This window comes from Myotis brandtii, unplaced genomic scaffold (assembly GCF_000412655.1).
Source record: "Myotis brandtii unplaced genomic scaffold, ASM41265v1 scaffold686, whole genome shotgun sequence".
Classification (NCBI taxonomy): domain Eukaryota; kingdom Metazoa; phylum Chordata; class Mammalia; order Chiroptera; family Vespertilionidae; genus Myotis; species Myotis brandtii.
In genome coordinates, this window is record NW_005370683.1 from 5,898,357 (window position 1) to 5,918,286 (window position 19,930).

The 19,930-nt window shown below is 40.4% G+C and overlaps 1 protein-coding gene and 1 pseudogene across 6 annotated transcripts in view; both read left to right on the top strand.

Moving 5' to 3' along the window:
- The window catches only part of ARID2 (AT rich interactive domain 2 (ARID, RFX-like)), a 195,019-nt gene that overhangs the window by 69,612 nt on the left and 105,477 nt on the right, over positions 1–19,930 (top strand). For 3 of the 6 annotated variants that reach the window (XR_001359718.1, XM_014529532.1, XM_014529537.1), the window contains exon 1: positions 3,260–3,402. The exons of 2 other annotated variants lie outside the window; for them this stretch is intronic. Coding sequence is in view for 3 of the 4 variants with exons in the window: in XM_014529532.1 (XP_014385018.1) it covers positions 3,275–3,402 (128 nt within the window). In the remaining variant the exon portion in view is untranslated. Of the gene's footprint in view, positions 1–3,259; positions 3,403–16,530; positions 16,611–19,930 lie in introns of those variants that run through there. One more of the 6 variants, XM_014529533.1, reaches the window with a different exon arrangement.
- LOC102240801 lies at positions 6,849–7,786 on the top strand (annotated as a pseudogene).

A 19,930-nucleotide genomic window follows, 5' to 3' on the forward strand; every position in this document is an offset into this window, starting at 1 on the left:
TGACAGGGGGTGGTGCTGCAACCTCCCCATCGACCCTGCCTTGAGTGTGACAGGGGGCGGTGCCCCAATCCCCCAATCGGCCCTACCCTGAGCGTGACTGAGGGTGGCATCGCAACCTCCCGATATGCCCTGCTCTGTGCATGACGGGGCGGCGCCCCAACTCCCCAATCGGCCCTGCTCTGAGCCTGACCAGGGGCTGCACCTAGGGATTGGGCCTGCCCTCTGCCACCCGGGAGCAGGCCTAAGCCAGCAGGTCGTTATCTCCCGAGGGGTCCCAGACTGCGAGAGGGCACAGGCCGGGCTGAGGGACCCCCCCCTCCCCCTCCCGGAGTGCACAAATTTTTGTGCACCGGGCCTCTAGTATATATATAAAAGCCTAACATGCAAAGTGTCCTCTGGGGAGTTTAACCAACCAGGAGTTTGATCAACCAGGAGTTTGATCACTTGCTATGATGTGCATTGACCACCAGGGGGCGACGTGGAGAAAAGGGAGGCCCTGGCCAGCAGCCGGCTGCCACTAGGGACCCTACCCATGTATGAATTTTGTGCACTGGTCCTCTAGTTTGACCATAAAATGGAATGTGCTGATAACATGCTGCAACATGGATGAATCTTGAAAACATGCCTAAGAAGCCAGACACAAATGGTCATATGTTGTATGACTTGAGTTATATTAACACATTTCGTACCGCTCAGGAGTTTTCTCGTGTTTCGCGCGCCATCTGTTAAGGACCGCTCACGAGTGTTCTCGTTTTTCATGCCCATGGAAAAAGGAGCGAATCTAGATACCTATGTAAATTTTGTTTGGTCTCTCTTCATAGAGGAAAATGTTTTACGCAGTACCATACGTTAAAAAAGTACTAGGAACTTTAATTGTTTAATTGTTTTTGTAAATAAAAATGTTATAATTATTGAAAAACAACACCTAAAGTGCATTATGATGATTTAAATAATGTGCAGTTTGCCCAAAAACGTGTGGTCCCTGGCGTATGTCTTAGAGATTTCTATGCGGTACGCAATGTGTTAAGAATCCAGAATAGGCAAATCCATAGAGATAGAAAGCAGATTAGTGGTTGCCAGGGGCAAGGGTAAAAGGAGAATTGTAGTGACTGTTTAATGGGTACAGTGTTTCCTCTGGTAGTAAATATTTTGGAATTAGAGGCAATAGTGCGTAGTGTTGGGATTGTTGTAAATATCACTGCATTGTTTACTTAAAATGGTTAATTTTATGTTACATGAGTTTTATGTTAATTTTTAAAAATATGTTTTTATTGATTTTTTTAGAGAGAGTGGAGGGAAGAGTGAGAGATATAATCATCGATGGGAGGTTAACATCCATCGACTGCCTTCTGCATGCCCCCAAGTGACTTCTTGGTTTAAGGGTTGACGCTCAGCCACTGAGCCACACTGGCTGAGAATGTTAATAATTTTTAAAAACCATATTGTTAGCTTCTAATTGATCCTATGAAAGAAAGTAGATTGTGGAACTAAATTCATGTGTAGTTTCCTGGATGTACTTGAGGATAATGTTCCATTAAAACGGCGTTCAGCCTGCCCTAGCTGGTTTGGCTCAGTGGATAGAGCGTTGGCCTATGGACTGGAGGGTCCTGGGTTTGATACTGGTCAAGGGTGCACATGCCCAGGTTGTAGGCTCAATCCCCAGTAGGGGATGTGCAGGGGGGGGCGGCCAAATGATTCTCTCTCATCATTGATGTTTCTATCTCCCTCCCTCTCTGTCCCTCTCTGAAATCAATAAAAATATATTTTAAAAAAAGTTAAATGGTGTTCAGCCTGCTAAACAAAGTAAAGAAATATTCAACAATATATGGATTTGAAATGTGTTGAGTATTTCTTTTTCATAAACAGTTCTCTGTGTATTGAGTTGATTCATACCTTGTGTATCAATGTGAAGTATCTACAGATATGCATTTGGGATAGTAGTTGTTATTCCAAATCATGTCACTGATACTATATGACACTATGCATTGTAATTTGATAGATTTTTGCCCATAGTTTCTTATGACTTTTCCCAATCATAAAATTTGTGAAGTGGTTTGTGCTTAGTTTATAAACTTCCTGGCAATTGAGTAAATTGTGCTTGTTTCTGTGCTGAGGAGTATAACTTAAAAGTTCTTTAATCTTGGTTTGTCCTCAATTTTTTGGACAAAACTTGCAAATTTCCATCTGGAAAGGATTTGGGTGGGAAGTTGTTTTGTTGAAATTCATTTGTTTTATCAAAGAGGTCACTATTGGGCGGGGGGTAGGGGCGGGCTAGAAGGTGTCAATTGGGGAAAAGAAGGGACATCTGTAATACTTTCAACAATAAAGATTAAAAAAAGAGTCACTGTTTTGTTTGAAAGTGACTGAAGGGTTTTAGCAGCCTTATATCACCATTTGTTAAAATCTTATTTTGACCACACAGTGAGCTCTAGGGACATATGAAAGTCAGTTAAATGTTATCTAATACATGACAGTGATTGTACCTTCTGTTTTGTGCTTTTCTTTTTTGATGTGTGTGAAATCATCAGACTTACAGATTTGTGTGTATCAACAATATTCATATTCTCTATCACTGGAGTCATTCACTATCACATTAATGATCTCAATCTGTAGTGGTGTTTGGTACTGTTTTCAGAAACATTTTTACACTTCAGTGAATTGCTTTTATGATGGCCATTTAATTTTGTGAATAGGGAACATGTGAAACAATGGGAAAACAAAAAAAATACAAATTTAACCAAGTAAATAGTAATTTTAAACTCTGAATATAGTCCAGATGAACTGAATGTTAGTTCTTGTAAGGTGTTGAACCTTTAAGAACTATAATATGATTTCTGTGGAAATAATAATTTTACATTACAAATTTATAATATATATGTACAAATCTGCTTTTCCCTCTCAAACTGCTAGAGATTTGTGGATCGCTTGATAAATTCTAGAGACTAACTGACAGTAATTTATCCTGAGCACTCCAGTGCCTTAGTTCATTGTTTTCCAACTTCAATTATTCACATACCTTTTTGACAATATTTTTCATATTTCATATTTTGCAGTTAGGGTTAGATTTGGTTTAAAATAACAGAGACATCCAATAACAGTGACTTAAAAAATATAGTTTATTTTGGCATCAACTAAAAGTCTGGAAGTAGGTGAAAAAGGACTAGTATAGTAGTAGTAGTTCTGTTAAACAGAGTATTCAGGGAGCCAGGTTCCTTTTATCTCATTATTCTGCTATGCATAAGCCTTCATTGCCAAGGTCACCTTACAAACCTAGATGGCTTCTTTAGTTTCAACCATCATCTGTATTCTAGTCAGCAGGAATGAAAAAGGAGTGAAGAAGAGGAAGACTGAGAGGACAAATGCTAGCTCTCTTTTAAGAAAGGTTTCTGGAAGCTGTCGTAGGTAACTTTGTTTAGATCTTAAACTGTCCAGAATTTAGGCAGATGGCCATACCTAGATATGAGAAGCCTGTGAAATGTATTCTTTTTTCTGATGGCATGTGCCCAGTGAAAATTTGAGGGTTTTGTTACTGGGAAGAATTGCATCTGCTTTTTTATTATATCACTTTTACTCTTATTTCCTTAATATTTTTCTTTATGTTAGATCCTTTATTACTTAAATAACTGTATTTGAAAGTAAAGAGAACAAATCTGTTCATTTTTTGCCTTGACCTTCTGTCATCCCCAAATAATTTCTTCTTCCCATTTTATGAAATACCGCCCTAGTGCATAATTGTGCAGGTGCACAAGTGTATATGTATGTGTGTCTGTCTATCTACACATCTGTATATCTAGTAATATAGATAGATAAACAATTTTACTATTTAATATAGAGTTCTTCTAGAATGAAACAAATATACTTGTAAAATTGTTTTATAGTTTAGCATTTGGTGGTATATGAACAAATTCTTTAGATGTATTATTGAAAGAGTTTATATTTTGCTAGTAACTATTTTCTCAAGAACCTTTGAAAGATTTTCATTTGAAAATGAAAATAATGATATTTTTGTATGCTGTATTTGGATATTTTATTTTATTGCTGGTCATTTTTAGTAGCCACCTTGCTGGGTGATCTTAAGGAAAGGAAGAGAAAAAGAATTATGCTTATGACTGGTCGCTATGACGTGCACTGACCACCAGAGGGCAGACGCTCAACACAGGAGCTGCCCCCTCGTGGTCTGTGCGCTCCCACAGGGGGAACTCCACTCAGCCACAAGCTGGGCTGACGGCTGCAAGTGCAGCGGTTGGCGAGAGCTCCCGGGCTGCCAGAGGGATGTCTGACTGCCAGCTTAGGCCCGATCCCCCTGGGAGCGATCCTGGACTGCGAGAGGGTGCAGGCTGGGCTGAGGGGACCTCCTCTCCCCCAGGGCCTCTAGTATTTACTTAAAATAGAAAGTATAAAGCAATATCTTATTTCTACTTGTTTCTACTTGTATGTATTATTGTTAGGCAATGGATTACACTATTGACACTATTCTGTTTATGGAAGTATGCATGGATTTATCTATAGTATTTATATTTATTGGAGAATAAAAATACCAGAATTTCTCAGTACATTTATCTTGTGTTTGTGATAGCTTAAATTTAGATCCCCCAATGCTGATACATGATCTAATTTGGGGAGAACGAAAATGTTATCAGGGGAGTTTCGAATGAATCCAAAAAGGATCAAAGTTTGCATATTAAACTACATGAAGAAAAACTAGAGAAATGGGAGATTTTTAAATCTAGAAAATAAACTTTAAAACATAATTTGTGTACTCAGCAAGCATTTATTGACCACCAACTGTGTGTTCAGAATGTTACTGCCCTTCCCCCTTGTTACCAGAGAGAAGCAATTTTCAACCTTTTTCATCTCATAGCACACTTAAATAATTTACTAAAATTCTGCATTACACCAAAAAAATATTTTAAAAAGGTATAATTTTCATTCATTCATACTGGACAACATTTGACAATCTAAGGGTGAAAAGAGGTCAATACCCCTGACTAAATAGCCAGGTATTGCATGTTTTAAAAATTCTTGTGGCACACAGCTTGAAAATCAATTTCATAGAGTATCAGTAAGATGTACAATTTAGTGGAAATGATACAGACAGGAAAAATTACTGACTGGATGAATTCAGTTTAGCTGAGTTAACATTTTCCTCTATTCTGACCACCACCATATTTGTTTTGAAGCAATAAGACAGACAGTGCAAAGGAGATGGAATCAAGATGATTGTTTCTACCTTTTTTTTCTTATCATTCCATAACTTTGATTACATGTTTTTGTGTCATATCGATTCACTGTGTCACGTTCTTTTAGTTAGAAAAAAATATAGGAATTTTTATTTGGATTAAATTTGGGATTTAATCTCAAAAGTCTCTTTCCCCTAATTTTTATATAGGTGAACATAAGATTAATACTATTAGATAATTCATCTCTGCTATTCAAAGTAATATGGCTGGCAAGAGTTGATGGATATTTATAAATAGAATTATTATTAAATTTAGCGTTTGGTTATCAAATTTTAAATTTGCAGCTATTTTCTTAAAGCACAATGAAAAATTTCATTTTATTACCTCTACTTCCCATTGTTTCTGATGAATGCTTGAATGTCTTTCTTATCTTACTACTTCTAAGAAACTCTGTCCTATTTTTCTTCTTATTGTCTTTACTAAATTTTTTTTATCTTTGGTTTTAAGTAATTTTACATGGGAAAAATCAAGTATAGATTTCTTAAAATACTGTCTGTGTTTGGTAATCCCAATATCTGGATCTCCTTGGAGTGTATTTTTACTGTCTTTTGTTTTTGTTGGTTCTTGTATCTATTGCTTCCTGATTTTTCTGATTGTCTCTTGATTTTATACTGGACTGTACTTGAAAACCGTTTGCAGACTTAATTTGAGACCTGGGGTTGTATTTTTTTTTCTTCAGAATTTATTTTGAATGGTTTACTTGTGACAGTACTCAGGGGGGCATTAGCAGTCTAGGATCACTTTAATCCAATTTCAGGGATTAGAATTTTCTGAGCTACCTAGATGACTCCAAATCAGTCAATTCTTTTACTTCTTGTTCACCTTACTACTACAGTGGAATTTTTCAGGGTCACAATAAAAAATGGTTGTTTTTTGCCCTAACCAGTTTGGCTCCGTGGATAGAGCATCGGCCTGCGGACTCAAGGGTCCCGGGTTCGATTCCGGTCACGGGAATGTACCTTGGTTGCGGGCACAGCCCCAGTAAGAGGAGTGCAGGAGGCAGCTGGTCGATGTTTTCTCTCATCGATGTTTCTAACTCTCTATCCCTCTCCCTTCCTTTCTGTAAAAACTCAGTAAAATATATTTTTTAAAAAACTGGTTGTTTTTGTTTGTTTCTCCCTAGGCTTTCTAGCTGTCAAACATACTTTTTAGCCTCAAACCAACTTTTCTACAATTCCCTCAGAGCAAACACGAACCCACATGCTAAATTTCCCTTTCTGGATTTCTATCTTATCTCTTAATCCCATAAGTTTTCTCTACATTCTCATTCTTTAATGCCTTTGAGCAACTTAAAAAATGAATATATTATTTTTCAGATTTCCTGGTTATCAGTAGGAGGGAACATTGATCTAAATGACCTGTTATGCCATTTTTGGAAATAAAATACAATTTCAGATTGGTGTTTCTTTAAGCACACACACCCCTTCAAATTTTTTTCATTTATACTTCAATTAACATATTTTCTGGAGCAGAAGCCTCAGTGAGAGGCTGGGAGTGGTGGCCCAGCTGCAGGTAATGGGAGCAGGATCTCTGGCAGTAGAAGGCCTTTGGCCTGGGGTCACAGCCAGGCTGCTGGGCTAGGAAGGGGACACCCCCAGGCCTGCTGCGATGGCAGGCTACATGCTGCCCAGGCATTACCTGGCTGTCCTGGGCCAGCAGCCTAGTCATTCCAGAGGATTTTGTCTGCACAGAAAGAGGAAGTGCACTAAGCAAGATGCATCAGGGACCCAGGAGACACATTTTGGAAAAGATAAACTTGGAGATCTCGAAGAGGCAAATCCATGAGTTTCCAAAAACCAAAAACCTCAGCCTGTTGAAAGATGATAGCCAACACAGCAGACTTCATTCAAAGGAAACCATGAGGCACTCACTGGGACTACACTGCAGCTTCCAACCTCCCAACCCGTGGACTTCGGCCAGGAATACCACCAGTCATTTTTCACTAGAGGGCCAAGTTCCTACCCCCATGGACGCTGAGTGACTCTGACTCTCATGTCTCTCCAGTGGGGAGCCCCAGCATAGACTTTGCAGCCTTCGGAGAATCTCTGGGGGTCAGACACCTTCCAACGCTGCATATAAGTTACAAAGCACTGAAAGATGAGAATTTTAAGCTAAGAAAGCTAACCGAGGTTCAGAGCTTCTCTGAGACGCAAACCAAAATGATGAGGATGCTTGAGTGAAAATTATAAGAAAAAATCAAGGAGGAGAGTGACTACCACGACCTGGAATCTGTGGTTCAGCAGATGAAGCAGAACCTGGAACTGATGACCAAACATGCAGAAAATCAAGCCATGAAACATAAAACTTGCTCCAGGCACAGGTTTCCAACTTCAAGCGCGAGAGGGAAGCCGGGCCAGGGCACCAGTCTTACGATGATCAAGCAGAACACGGATGTGGCCTTGCAGGACTCCCACATGGTCATGAACAACCCACACAGCCTCCACAAAGCAGCTGGTTTCTGGAGCTGAAACGCTGAACCTATTGCCGAAATCCTTAAATCTATAGACAGAATTTCTGAAATTAAAGAAGACGAGGAGGAATTTTGAGGAGCTTCTAGTTTGCAGCTTTGTTTACATCCTGAAGTCACGACTTACTGGATTTTAAAATGCCATTGTGTCTTTAAATATGCAGTCTTCACAGTAAAAATATTTATCATGAGATACTAACTTCATGACCTAGATCAGTATTATTAGCCAATCCCAACGAGGAGCAGCTCTGTAGTGAAGAGTCTCACCTGAGGTTTCTGTGCAGCCCTTCCTTCCTGGTGAACTTCCTGCTGTTATAGAGGCTGGGTGGTCTACTAGGAGACATTTGTATAAAAGCCACCGACTTTTTAAAGTTACTGAACTTGAAAACAGTTCTATGATGTGTGTCATCCATTCTTATTCCAGAACGTTCATTCTAAATTCAATCCATCATCCTTGAAGTTTTGCCTCAAAGAAAAACATGAGTCAAAAGTCAGATGATTGCTTTGGACAGGGACTCATGCCTTTTTGCCATTGCTCAGTGCTCCTTCTAGCCCAGTCCACTCTTGCAGCCTTCACAGGGGTGGCTCCTGTGATTGGTGGCCTGAGTGTGGACACCCCACCTGGCAGATGCTGCTATTCTCCTGCAGAGACAAAGGTCGCCATAGATTCCACACTGAAACCGTCTAAATTCACCTCTTTAGGGGCCTCCAGGTTTTGAAAAAATGTTTTTGGCCTTTAATATAATGAAGTTTAGAATTCAGGAATTCTGAAGACGTGCAAAGCATTCCTGGGTTAGTATGAGTTCTCTCCCAGGTTGTCTTTCCAGGCACTTTTTGATGTAGGGGGGCTTAACAGGCCTTTTTGGCTATTTCCTGTAGATCTTATTTTTAAAAAATAGAATTTCCCTCCTGTTCAAATTGACAGCTTTCTTAATAAATTCTAAAATTAAAACACACACACACACACACACACACACACACACACACACACACACACATTTTCTGATAAAATAACCTGAAACTTCCAGTTTAATGTGTCCTTTCATTATCTTCCTTTAAAGAAGTCTAATGTGTAGAACAATAATAGTAAAAATAGCATATGTTCATTTTAGTGGTTTCTTTTACCAAGCCCTACTATAATTTTGAAAAATTGTAAATTGATTGGCAATCCAAATTTTAGCAAAGTGCATTTTTTTCTAGTAATTTAACATTTCAATACTTTCTTGTAAGGAAACAATGGGATTTAATTTTTTTTACTACTTTGAAGCAAAGTAATCAGAAGTTGATACTATATTTTAATATGTAAGTTTCTTCTACAATTAGTTACTAATACAAACATCTCTTCCTCCCTTTACTCATTATGGGATGTTTGGGGGTTTTGTTTTGTTACCTTGTTTGTTTTGTTTGTTGGTTGGTTGGGTAGGGCAAGAGATACTTGTAGGAAGCAGCTTCTTGTTAAACTCTGCATAAAATAATATATTGTCATTTTCTAGATGGTATAATTCAATTATTCTAGGGCTTTAATTTCCATTGGAGACAGGGCCTTAGGACTCTTGAGGTCTTTTGTAGAATGAGTAAAATATTCATTGGGAATTTCCCAGTTCATTGGAAATTTATGGGAAATTCTTAATGTTTGCCTTTGCAGTTGAACTAGTGGCCCGGTGCATGAAATTCGTGCACGGGGGAGGGGGTTCCCTCAGCCCAGCCTGCATCCTCTCCATTTGGGGACCCCTTGGAGATGTCTGACTGCCAGTTTAGGCCCAATCCCATAGGGATCAGGGACTGCTGGCTTCTAACCACTCACCTGCCTGCCTGCCTGATCACCTCTAACTGCCTTTGCCTGCCTGCCTGAGTGCTCCTAACCCTTCTACCTGCCTGCCTGATCGCCCCTAACCTCTCTGCCTGCCTGCCAGATGGCCCCTAGCTGCCGGTGCCTGCTTGACTGATCGCTCCTAACTGCCCTCCCCTGCCGGCCTTATCTTGCCCCACCTGCTCTCCCCTGCCGGCCTGATCTCGCCCCCAACCACCTCTGCCTGCCTGATCACCCCTAAGTGCCCTCCCTTGCCAGCCTGTCCTTGCCCCCAACTGCCCTCCCCTGCCGGCCTGATCTCCCCCCCCAATTTGTGCACGATGTGTGGGGGGGGGGTTCCCTCAGCCCAGCCTGCACCCTCTCCAATCGGGGACCCCTTGGGGGATGTCCGACTGCTGGTTTAGGCCCGATTCCACAGGGATCAGGCCTAAGCTGGCAATTGGACATCCCTCTCGCAATCTGGGACCGTTGGCTCCTAACCGCTCACCTGCCTGCCTGCCTGATCGCCCCTAACTGCCTCTGCCTGCCTGTTGATTGCCCCTAACCCCCCTGCCTGCCTGCCTGATTGCCCCTAACCTCTCTGCCTGCCTGCCTGATCGCCCCTAACTGCCTCTGCCTGCCTGAAAAAAAAACTGCCTGCCTGATCACCCCTAACTGCCCTCCCCTGCTGACTTGATCTCGCCCCCAATTGCCCTCACCTGCCAGCCTGGTTGCCCCCAACTGCCCTCCCCTGCTGGCCTGATCTCACCCCCAATGGCCCTTTCCTGCCGGCCTGATCTTGCCCCCAATTGCCCTCCCCTGCTGGCCTGATCTTGCCCCTAACTGCCCCCCTGCCCCTGGCCTGATTGCCCCTAACCCCCTGCTGGCCTGATCTTGCCCCCAACTGCCCTCCCCTGCTGGCCTGATCTCACCTCCAACTGCCTCTGCCTTGTACCACACCACCATGGCTTTGTCAGGAAGAAAGTCAGATGTCCAGAAGATGGCTGGTTGACCTGGTCTAATTAGCATGTTACCCTTTTATTAGTATAGATAGATTATATAAGATAGGATTGCTTAAATGGAGGGGGAATGCCTTTTTCAGCAGGAGGAGATGCTCTTGGCAGACAAAAACACTGATAGCCAGCCATATGCACTATACTGCCAAAGCGGTCATTAAAAAATTGAACTGCTTTCGTACACCTTACCCCAAACAGCTGTTGCCTTTCAGCTCCCACCGTAGGTTCTGCCTTCGCAGTTCACCCAGATTAGGTTCCGATTGGTTGGTTTCTATGCCAGTCAGCATCAAAAGCTCCTCCTCCTAGGCAGCCATTGGCTCCTGGCACTTCATCCAGATTTGGTTCTGATTGGTCGGTTTCTATGCCAGTCAGTGTCTCAGGGCCTATCTCTGGGCCTGATCAAAGAGGTGGGGCTGATCAGCAGCCGGGTGGAGGTCTGGAGAGAAACAGAGTTGAGGCTGCTGGTGAAGCCTGGAGAGAAAGAGAGAGGCAACGCCTGATCAACAGCTGCCACTGAGGCTGCAAATCAGACCCTGCCTCTCTCTCTCCAGGCCTCTCTCCAGGCCTAATCCGAAGCCCCCTCCACAGTCAGTGCTGGGTTGCTGCCCTGGCACCAGCTGCAGTCAGTGCTGCACCACCATGGCAACCCAGCACTGACTTCCAGTGTTAGGTCGAGCCTTCGGTCGTTATGGACTCTGGCTCTTTATATATATAGATGAGATCAGTGTTTCTCAGTGGAATACTGTTGGCATTTGAGATAGTACAAATCTTTATCTGTGCATTGTAGCATGTTTAGCATCCCTGGCTCCTGCCTCCTGATGAGCAGTAGGGCTCTTTTAGTCATTGTGACAAGCAAAAATGGCTCCACACTTCTCCAAACTATCCCTGGCATAGTACTGCCTTCAGTTGAGAATCACTGAATTAGATCAGCAACTTTCTTACAATAGCTTTTTACCATTTAACAGAATTTTAATTCTTAGATTTAGAAAGGTTAAGGATGAACTTTTTTTTGTTTTTTGTTTTTTGCTTTTCAACATTACATGCTTAGTCATCTTTGATTCTAATTTGTTCTGATTTATTAAACAACTAGAGGTTCAGCCACGCGAGAAGGTGCCCTGCCTCCCGCCGTGTGAGGAGGCACCCTGTGGGGGGCCGGGACCCACGCCTGACCCGCGTAGTGCCGGCGGCAGTGTTGTGTCCACTGGGGTGGGGGCATGCTCTGAGCACTCCCCTGGCCGTCATGTTGTGTCTGCTGGGGTGGGGGCAGGCGCTCCTGTGTGTTGCGTCTACGCTCTGGCCTGCCCCCAGCCCCAGCCTCTCCGTGTGTTGTGTCTCTGCTCTGGCCCGCCCCCAGGCCCAGCCTCCGCGTGGCCACTGGGGTAGGGGTAGCACGGGGTCCCCTCCCGCCCCATCTGCGTGCGCACCTCCTCCTGAGCAGTTGTGATGCAGCCTTCTCCTGAGTGGTCCTGATGCTTGGCTAATTAGCATATTCCCTGTGTGTGTGTGTGTGTGTGTGTGTGTAGAGAGAGAGATGTTATGTCAATAATCCGCCTAAATATTTTATTCTTAAAGCAGTAGTGTTCAGACTGCTCTAAGAGCTATTAGGTATTCAGACTTAGAGCTCTTAAGTATTTGGAAAGATACCTTAGGCCACAAAGAAGATGGTATTGGGATAGGAGAAATGGACAGGATTCTCCAGCAGTTTCCTTTTACTTGTCCATCCTTTCAGGCAAGGAAGAGTTTTGTTATCTTACGTTATGTCTTCTTCCCTCTGTCTTAACAGGAACAAATAATTAAAAATAAGAAACATGTTCAAAAATTTCCAAAACTATTCTGACATAATTTTTAGATCACTAGATAGTATAAGAAGTATAGTATTTATTGTAAATATTTTTAGACAAATAGATTTTCAGCAATTGACTGTATGGATGAACTTCTCAGATTAAACTCTTTATGAGAGGAATCACCTCTTTTTCAAAGGACCAGCCAGTTCCGAGGAAAATTAAATCACTTAATAGGCCATTTGAACTAAAATGATACATTTGATGAGAATTCTTTTTTTCTGTTATACTTAAACAATCCTTCCTAAACCTATTCATATTTGTTTCCATTGCAAACTTAATGATTTTATTAATGGCTTAATTTAATATGGTTTTTACTGTAAACTCTATTAAAATCATGGTATCTTTTGGAATGCCCAAGTTATTCAAACGAAGTTTTGCATTATCTTGATTCGTTGTGGGTTTTCCTTTTGTTGCACACTCTGAAGTGCAATGGAAAAGTACCTTCTATCCTCCTCTCCCCCTAAATAAGTAGTAGCCATTTTCTAAATTCAAAACATTTACTCTTGGTGATTTCCACATTGTGACTTAGGGAATTCTGGTTATCCTCCTTAGTTCATGGTAGGTGCTTAGATTCTGGGAGGATTGTTAATATGATGTGTAAGTATACAATAAAATGTATACTATTTAGGCAGTGGAATAATTGTCTATTATAGATCAGAAAGGGAGAAAAACATCTAAAGATTAACATATTTTATAAGAGTTGATAGAGCAGTAAAATGAAGTAAGCTCAATAGACAATATTTTTTCTAGGAAGATTACTTGCTAGAGATATTTAGCTGACCATATAGAATATGATTAATCTAGTGCATCTCGTGTGTGTGTGTGTGTGTGTGTGTGTGTGTGTATGCACATACACTTTTATTTGGATTCTTTGGCACTATGATTTTATTTTTTGGTTATTAATTACTTTTTTAAATTATTGGAAAATACAAAGAAAATGTCTTTATAGACCCATTGCTCTATCTCTATATTTTACGCATTTCCTAATAAAGTTTGAGAGAATATACTTACAGAGGCACGGGTTAGTGTGTAGTTTACTGAAATAAGGCTAATGAGAATTTAGGCAGAGTGGTCAGCAAAGAATTAGTAAACTTGGATTCATAATTAGAAAAACTAGTCTTTAACAGCTGGAGCCAATTGCAGCACCAGGGAGAGCTCCAAGTGTGTTCTTTGTTCTGATGGTGTTATTTTAATGATAGAGGGCCTTTGTCCTGTGTACTTTAACAGGTTAAACAAGAGCAGCTCCCCTGAGGGTCATAGATTTTTCTTCCTCATTTGGTCAGAGCCTTCAGTTTTACTGTCTGAGGTTAGAAAACAAAGTGCAGCTTATTTAGTAATGAAACATATATTATGTGGTCTGTTAAAACTGATTCTGAAAGGGAATTCCATAATATTCTGCCTAGTTAGCTATTATTTTTGTCTTGAGTAATTTAGCATGGTAATATTTGCCCTGTCTTTTCTCAGCTCTCCAGAAGTCTTTTTATCACAAGTGCCATTCTTTTTCCTATTTCAGCTTGAAGCTTAACTTTCTTGTAATTTTACACTCTTGTCCTTTTTTCTTGGTGTTTCTATATTTTATTAAGTTTTAAAACCAGGAAGAATTCTTAGATTATTTAAGAAATATAAGTGAATGTTATCTTTTATAATACACACATATATGAAATAAATCCACACACATATAAAGGGTATATTTTACTATCGGGATATTACATCACATCTTGTGGACCCTACATGTGCCAGTAACAAAGTTATATCTAGAACCCTCATGGTATAAAGGATAATATATTTCTACTCACTGTACAACCACCTCAAATGCAGTCACTAATTTCTAGCTAACCATAATACTTGCAGTCTCTAGGTAACCCCCTTTTTTTTTTTTTTTTGGTAATGAACTTTCATATTCTCAATATTTTCTTAGAGCACTCTGCTTTCTTCTTCCCCAGTCTTCTTTTTCTTCTTTCCTATGCCTTTACTCCCACTTCCTCTTTTATACTACCCAATTTATTTCCTCTCGGTCCATTTTCTTTATCATGTATCTCCTCTTTGCTCTCTCTTCTCTTCTTTCTTTTCCTCTCCCCTTTAAATTCTTCCTATTCCCCTTTCTGTCCGTCCTATCCACTTCCTGTCTACCCCATTTTTTTTCCTTCCAATTTAAACTACAATCTTTCTCCAGATAACACTGCTACTACCTAGGTACCATCTCAAGAAATGATCACATTCTCCTTCTCTAAAAAAGCTGTTTTAAAGTTTTGTCACTTTGCTGAAATTCCGCAATTCCCACTCCTACCTTCTGTACTCTTTTTAGATATTCTTCTGATATACTAAGAGAATAGAAACTGTCATATATGATTTTTTTTCTTAATTTAAATTCTTTATTGTTTAAAGTATTACATAAGTTTCCTTTTTCCCTCATTGACCTCTCCCTGGCCGTCCCCACTCTCCAGCACATATATGCATGTATACAAGTCCTTTGGTTGATCTTACTGCCTTACCCCCCGCCTTCCCTCATAGGTTGGACATATATGATTTCTTGTTGCACTACTTTTCCTACCTTATCTATATCTTAACTTGTGGTTTTTTTTATCATGCTAGACTCAGAAGGAATAACTTCTCTACCTATACTCTATATTTTCTTGATAAAATAAAACATAGTTACTGTAGAAAATTAGTAACTATAAATTTAAACAATTTTAAATCACATACTACTTACGCTAATTGCTGTCAACATTTTGTTATATAGCTTTAAGACTTTTATTTATATATATTTACTTATGAGATGTATATTTTAAATAAATAGAATCATATTCTCCATTATATTTAAATTTTTTTTATTATAATACTAGAGGCCAGGTGCATGAAATTCATGCACTCGGGGAGGGGGTGGGAGGTGTCCTTCAGCCCAGTCTGTGCCCTCTCACAGCCCAGGAGCCTCGCGATCAATCGCCCCAAAGAGGTAGGCCCCACCCACCACAGCTCACCGATTGGTGGCCTTGGCCTCCTCTTTGGGGCTATCGTGGAGCCCCCCCATTGATCTGCCAGCTGGTGGCCTGGGCCTCCCTCTGCAGGGCGATCATGGGGCGATGGCTGGGCCCCTGACCAATCGCATTGCACCCGCCTTGGCTGGCCTGGCGCCAGTGGGTATCATAGCATGGTAATCCGGAAGGTTGTTCAGACGGTCGTTCTGCTGTTCGGTCGTTTGGTCGATTTGCATATTACACTTTTATTATTATAGATATCAAATATGCATGATGTTATTCAGTATTCTTTTGCAACATCTATTTTATGGGCTACATAGAATTCTTTTGCATAAAACTTAGTGTACCAGTTCTCTGATGGATAGTTACGTTGTTTTTCATCATATAAATGGCAGTGGACAGTTTTTTTGTTTTGTTGTTGGTTTGTAAATTGTTGAGTATATCTTTGAATATATCTTTGGATAACTTGTTTATTTCCTTAGGGTAATGATTAGAGGAAAGATTTTTGAGATGAAATGAAAATCATTTTTTAATGCATGTTGTCAAATTTCCCTCCAGAAAGGTTGTAGCAGTGTATTTCCTCATTTTTTACAAATAATATAATTTGCTCCTTTAAAAATATTGTAATATTGGTTCCTTTCACAATGACTTGAAATGCTCTAAAATCTAACATACTTATGTATATACACATATATATGAAGTATTTTTCCAGGTTGTTTTTTATCATTTAGTATTATGTTACTTTTTGCCATATACAATTTTTAAAATTTTTATGAGGTAAATATATTACTCTTCCTTTGTGGGTGCTTCCTCTCATGCTGAGAAGGGCCTTCTCCTATTCTAATATTATAAATACATTAATGTGTATTTAATTTTGTTGGTTGTGTTTGCTTGTTCTTTGCTCTTTTAAAATTTACATTTAAATCTATAACTTTCCTGGAAATTAATTGGTCTTGTTTTCCAATAATAAATCTGTTATCCCAGAATTAATGATTTATTTACAATTTGTTTCCCACACTTGAAATGCTACCTTTTTATGTTAGATAATGGTTTTCTCTGTTCTATTTCATTAATTCATCTCTGCATTCCACTTTCAATCCTATTTATTTATTTATAATCCTCACTGAGCACATTTTTCCCATTGATTTCTACAGAAAATGGAAGAGAGGGAGGATGGGGAGAGAGAGAGAGAAAGAGAGAGAAACATGGAGGTGAGAAAGACACATCAATTGGTTGCCACCTGCATGCTACTACCAGGACTGTGGAATGTGCAACCATGGTATGTGCCCTTGGCAGGGAATTGAACCTGTGACACTTAGGTCAATGCTCTAACCACTGAGAAAAACTGGTCAGGACAAATCTTGTACCCTTTAATAGATTTATTTATAATTAGCCTTTTTTTATTAAAGTAATCAAGAGCACTGTTTGAGGTTTTTGTTTTTTGTTTTTGTTTTTTTTAGAGAGAGAGGAAGGGAGAGGAATAAAGAGAGAAAAACATCAATGAGATCCATAGGCTGCCTCTGCACCTCCCTACTAGGGATCAAGCCCGCAGACCGGGCATGTGCCCTGACTGGGACTCAAATCAATGACCTCTTGATTCCTGTGTTGATGCTCAACCACTGTGCCACACCAGTGTGGCAAGAGCTCTGTTTAAAAACATTTTTTTAAATAACATAAAAAATGAGAAAGTTTCTCCTGCAAAGGCAATCATTATTATAATTTTTTTGTTCATATGCAAATATACAGCTGATCTTTTTTTAATTACATAGGTAGAAATATACCATATACACCATTGTTCTACATTCTTTTTTATTCCATATCAGCATATACAGTTCTAACTCACTTTTTTCATTTATATAGTTATCCAATTTAAGTGTCTATAACAATAGACACTTACTTTTTTTAACATGTAGGATTTTTTTTTTTTGTTACTACAAACTATTATAATCCTTATCCTATTTTTTGCCAACATGCAATAGTAGGGCAAATGTTTAGAAATGGAATTACTGTTATAAATTTTAGTTATTTGCAAGCAACATAATTCAGCCCTGGCTAATTTCTGAAGAAAAGGAATTTACAAGAAGTCTGTAAAATCAAGTTTGTCAACTCCTACTGCTACTACTATAACTAACCTATTTTTGTTATTTCCTAAAATTTCAAAGTTTCACATTTGGACGAAATTGATTTGTATTTCTTCTTGTGGCTACCATGAAGTGGAGAGAAGACTTTTCCATTCTTTTATTGTCTTTATTGAGGCCAGGCTCTGCTACTCATCACTTTGGGAAGTTCCCAAAATAGGAGGCTACTTGAATGCTGGATATCAGCCAACAAACATTTACTATAGTTCTTATTTTGGCTGCTTAAAGTCTGTATACAACTCTTCTTCTCACACCTAAACGTACTTGAAACAAACAATGAAAGCTAATAAATTGGAATGATTCCTCTTACACCCATAAATGTACCACTTATTATGCACTCACCAAGAAGAGAAAACCTACTGTTTCCTGAGCTATTTCTAAATCCAGGACCTCTTCTTGGTTATGTCCTCTAGACATCTGTGTTCTGAAGAATCTATACTAATAAAAGAGAAAGATGCAAATTGACCATCCTTCCGCGATGGCCACAAGCCACGCCCACCAGCCAACCAGGAGTGGGCATGCAAATTAACCCGACAAAGATGGTGGGTTAATTTGCATACACAGGTGTCAAGTGCTCCGGGAGGCAGTGGTGGCCACGGGCTCCTGGGACCATCGCCGGCCCTGGGAGGCAAGGCTGGCCACGCCTAGCCACGCCCATGGGCTCCCGGGACCTTGCCAGCGGAGAGCAGAAGGTTTGGAGGACTTGGCAGAGCAGGAGACCGCTGGACATAGAACAGAGCGAGAGAGGGCGGCTTGGAAGGGCAGCCCCGGAGGCGAGGCTGGCCGTGCCTAGCCACTCCTGTGGGCTCCAGGGACCTTCACCAGCGGAGAGCAGAACGGGAAAGCGGGAGGTTTGGAAGACTTGGCAGAGCAGGAGGCCGCTGGATATAGAGCTGAGCGAGAGAGAGGGCGGCTTGGAGGGCGTGGCTCCCTCTGTCACCCCAGCTTCCTCATCACAGCTGTGGAAACTGACAGCAGGGAGGAGGAATTCCCACCCCCACAGAATCAGCCATTGGTCAGACAGCTCTGAGTGGCCTGACAGCCAGGACTCTCATTTACCTGCATCTCAGATAGTGACAGTAGAGAGATGGGACTATGTCTAAAGAACAACTGTTGATACAACGTAGCAGCTCTGCAGCCGAAAGTTGCCAGTGTTATTGATAGAAAATGTCTGAAGAGCAACGTGTGTCTGATCTTAAAAGAAGGTGGCGCCTGCGACAGGATGTATCTGAACACCAGCTACTGAAAAACGTCGCGCTGATGCCGAAAAACACCAGTGTCATCGACAGAAAATGTCTAAAAACCAACGTGCCTTTGAAGTTGAAAGAAGTTGCAAGAAGGTGGCGACGACAGAATATGTCTAAAGAACAGTCATCAACAAGTACTACCAATTCTGGTAGGAACTGCCTTCTCAGCAATAATGGAGTACACGAGGATGCAATTCTCGAATATAGTTGTGGAATGACTGTTCGATGTGAATTTTGCCTGCCAGTAGATTTCTCTGATGAAAAACGATCCGATGGGAAATTTATTCAATGTTATAGCAAAGGGAAAGTCTGTCCAAATGATATACATTTTCCAGATTACCCGGCATACTTAAAAAGATTAATGACAAACGAAGATTCTGACAGTAAAAATTTCATAGAAAATACTCATCCCACAAATAGTTCTTTTGCTTTTGCTTTCATGGGTGCAAATATTGCATCATCAGGAAATGGGCCATACTGTTTTAGAATACACGGACAAGTTTATCACTGTACTGAAACTTTACATCCTTTGGATGGTGTTTCTCGGAAGTTTGCTCAACTCTATATTTTGGATACAGCCGAAGCTACAAGTAAAAGATTAGCAATGCTCAGAAAGACTCATGAGCAACATCAACAACCTCATGCATGAAATAAATGAATTAACAAAATTGTAGAAGATGCTACATGAGGTAGAAAAGGAAGCCCAATCTGAAGCAGCAGCAAAAGGTATTGCTCCCACAGAAGTAACAATGGCAATTTAATATGATTGTAATAGTGACGCAGGTAGATATAATTCTCCCCGTGTAACTGAGGTTGCTGTCATATTCAGAAATGAAGATGGAGAACCTCCTTTTGAAAGGGACTTGCTCATTCATTGTAAACCAGATCCCAATAATCCAAATGCCACTAAAATGAAACAAATCAATATCCTGTTTCCTACATTAGATGCAATGACATATCCTATTCTTATTCCACATGGTGAACAAGGCTGGGGAACAGATATTGCATTAAGACTCAGAGACAACAGTGTAATAGACAATAATACTAGAAAAAATGTAAGGACACGAGTCACATAAATGCAGTATTATGGATTTCATCTCTCTGTGTGGGACACGTTCAATCCTATTTTAAATGCAGGAAAATTAACTCAACAGTTTATCATGGATTCATATTAAAAAATGGAGGCCAATCAGATAAATTTCATCAAAGCAAAC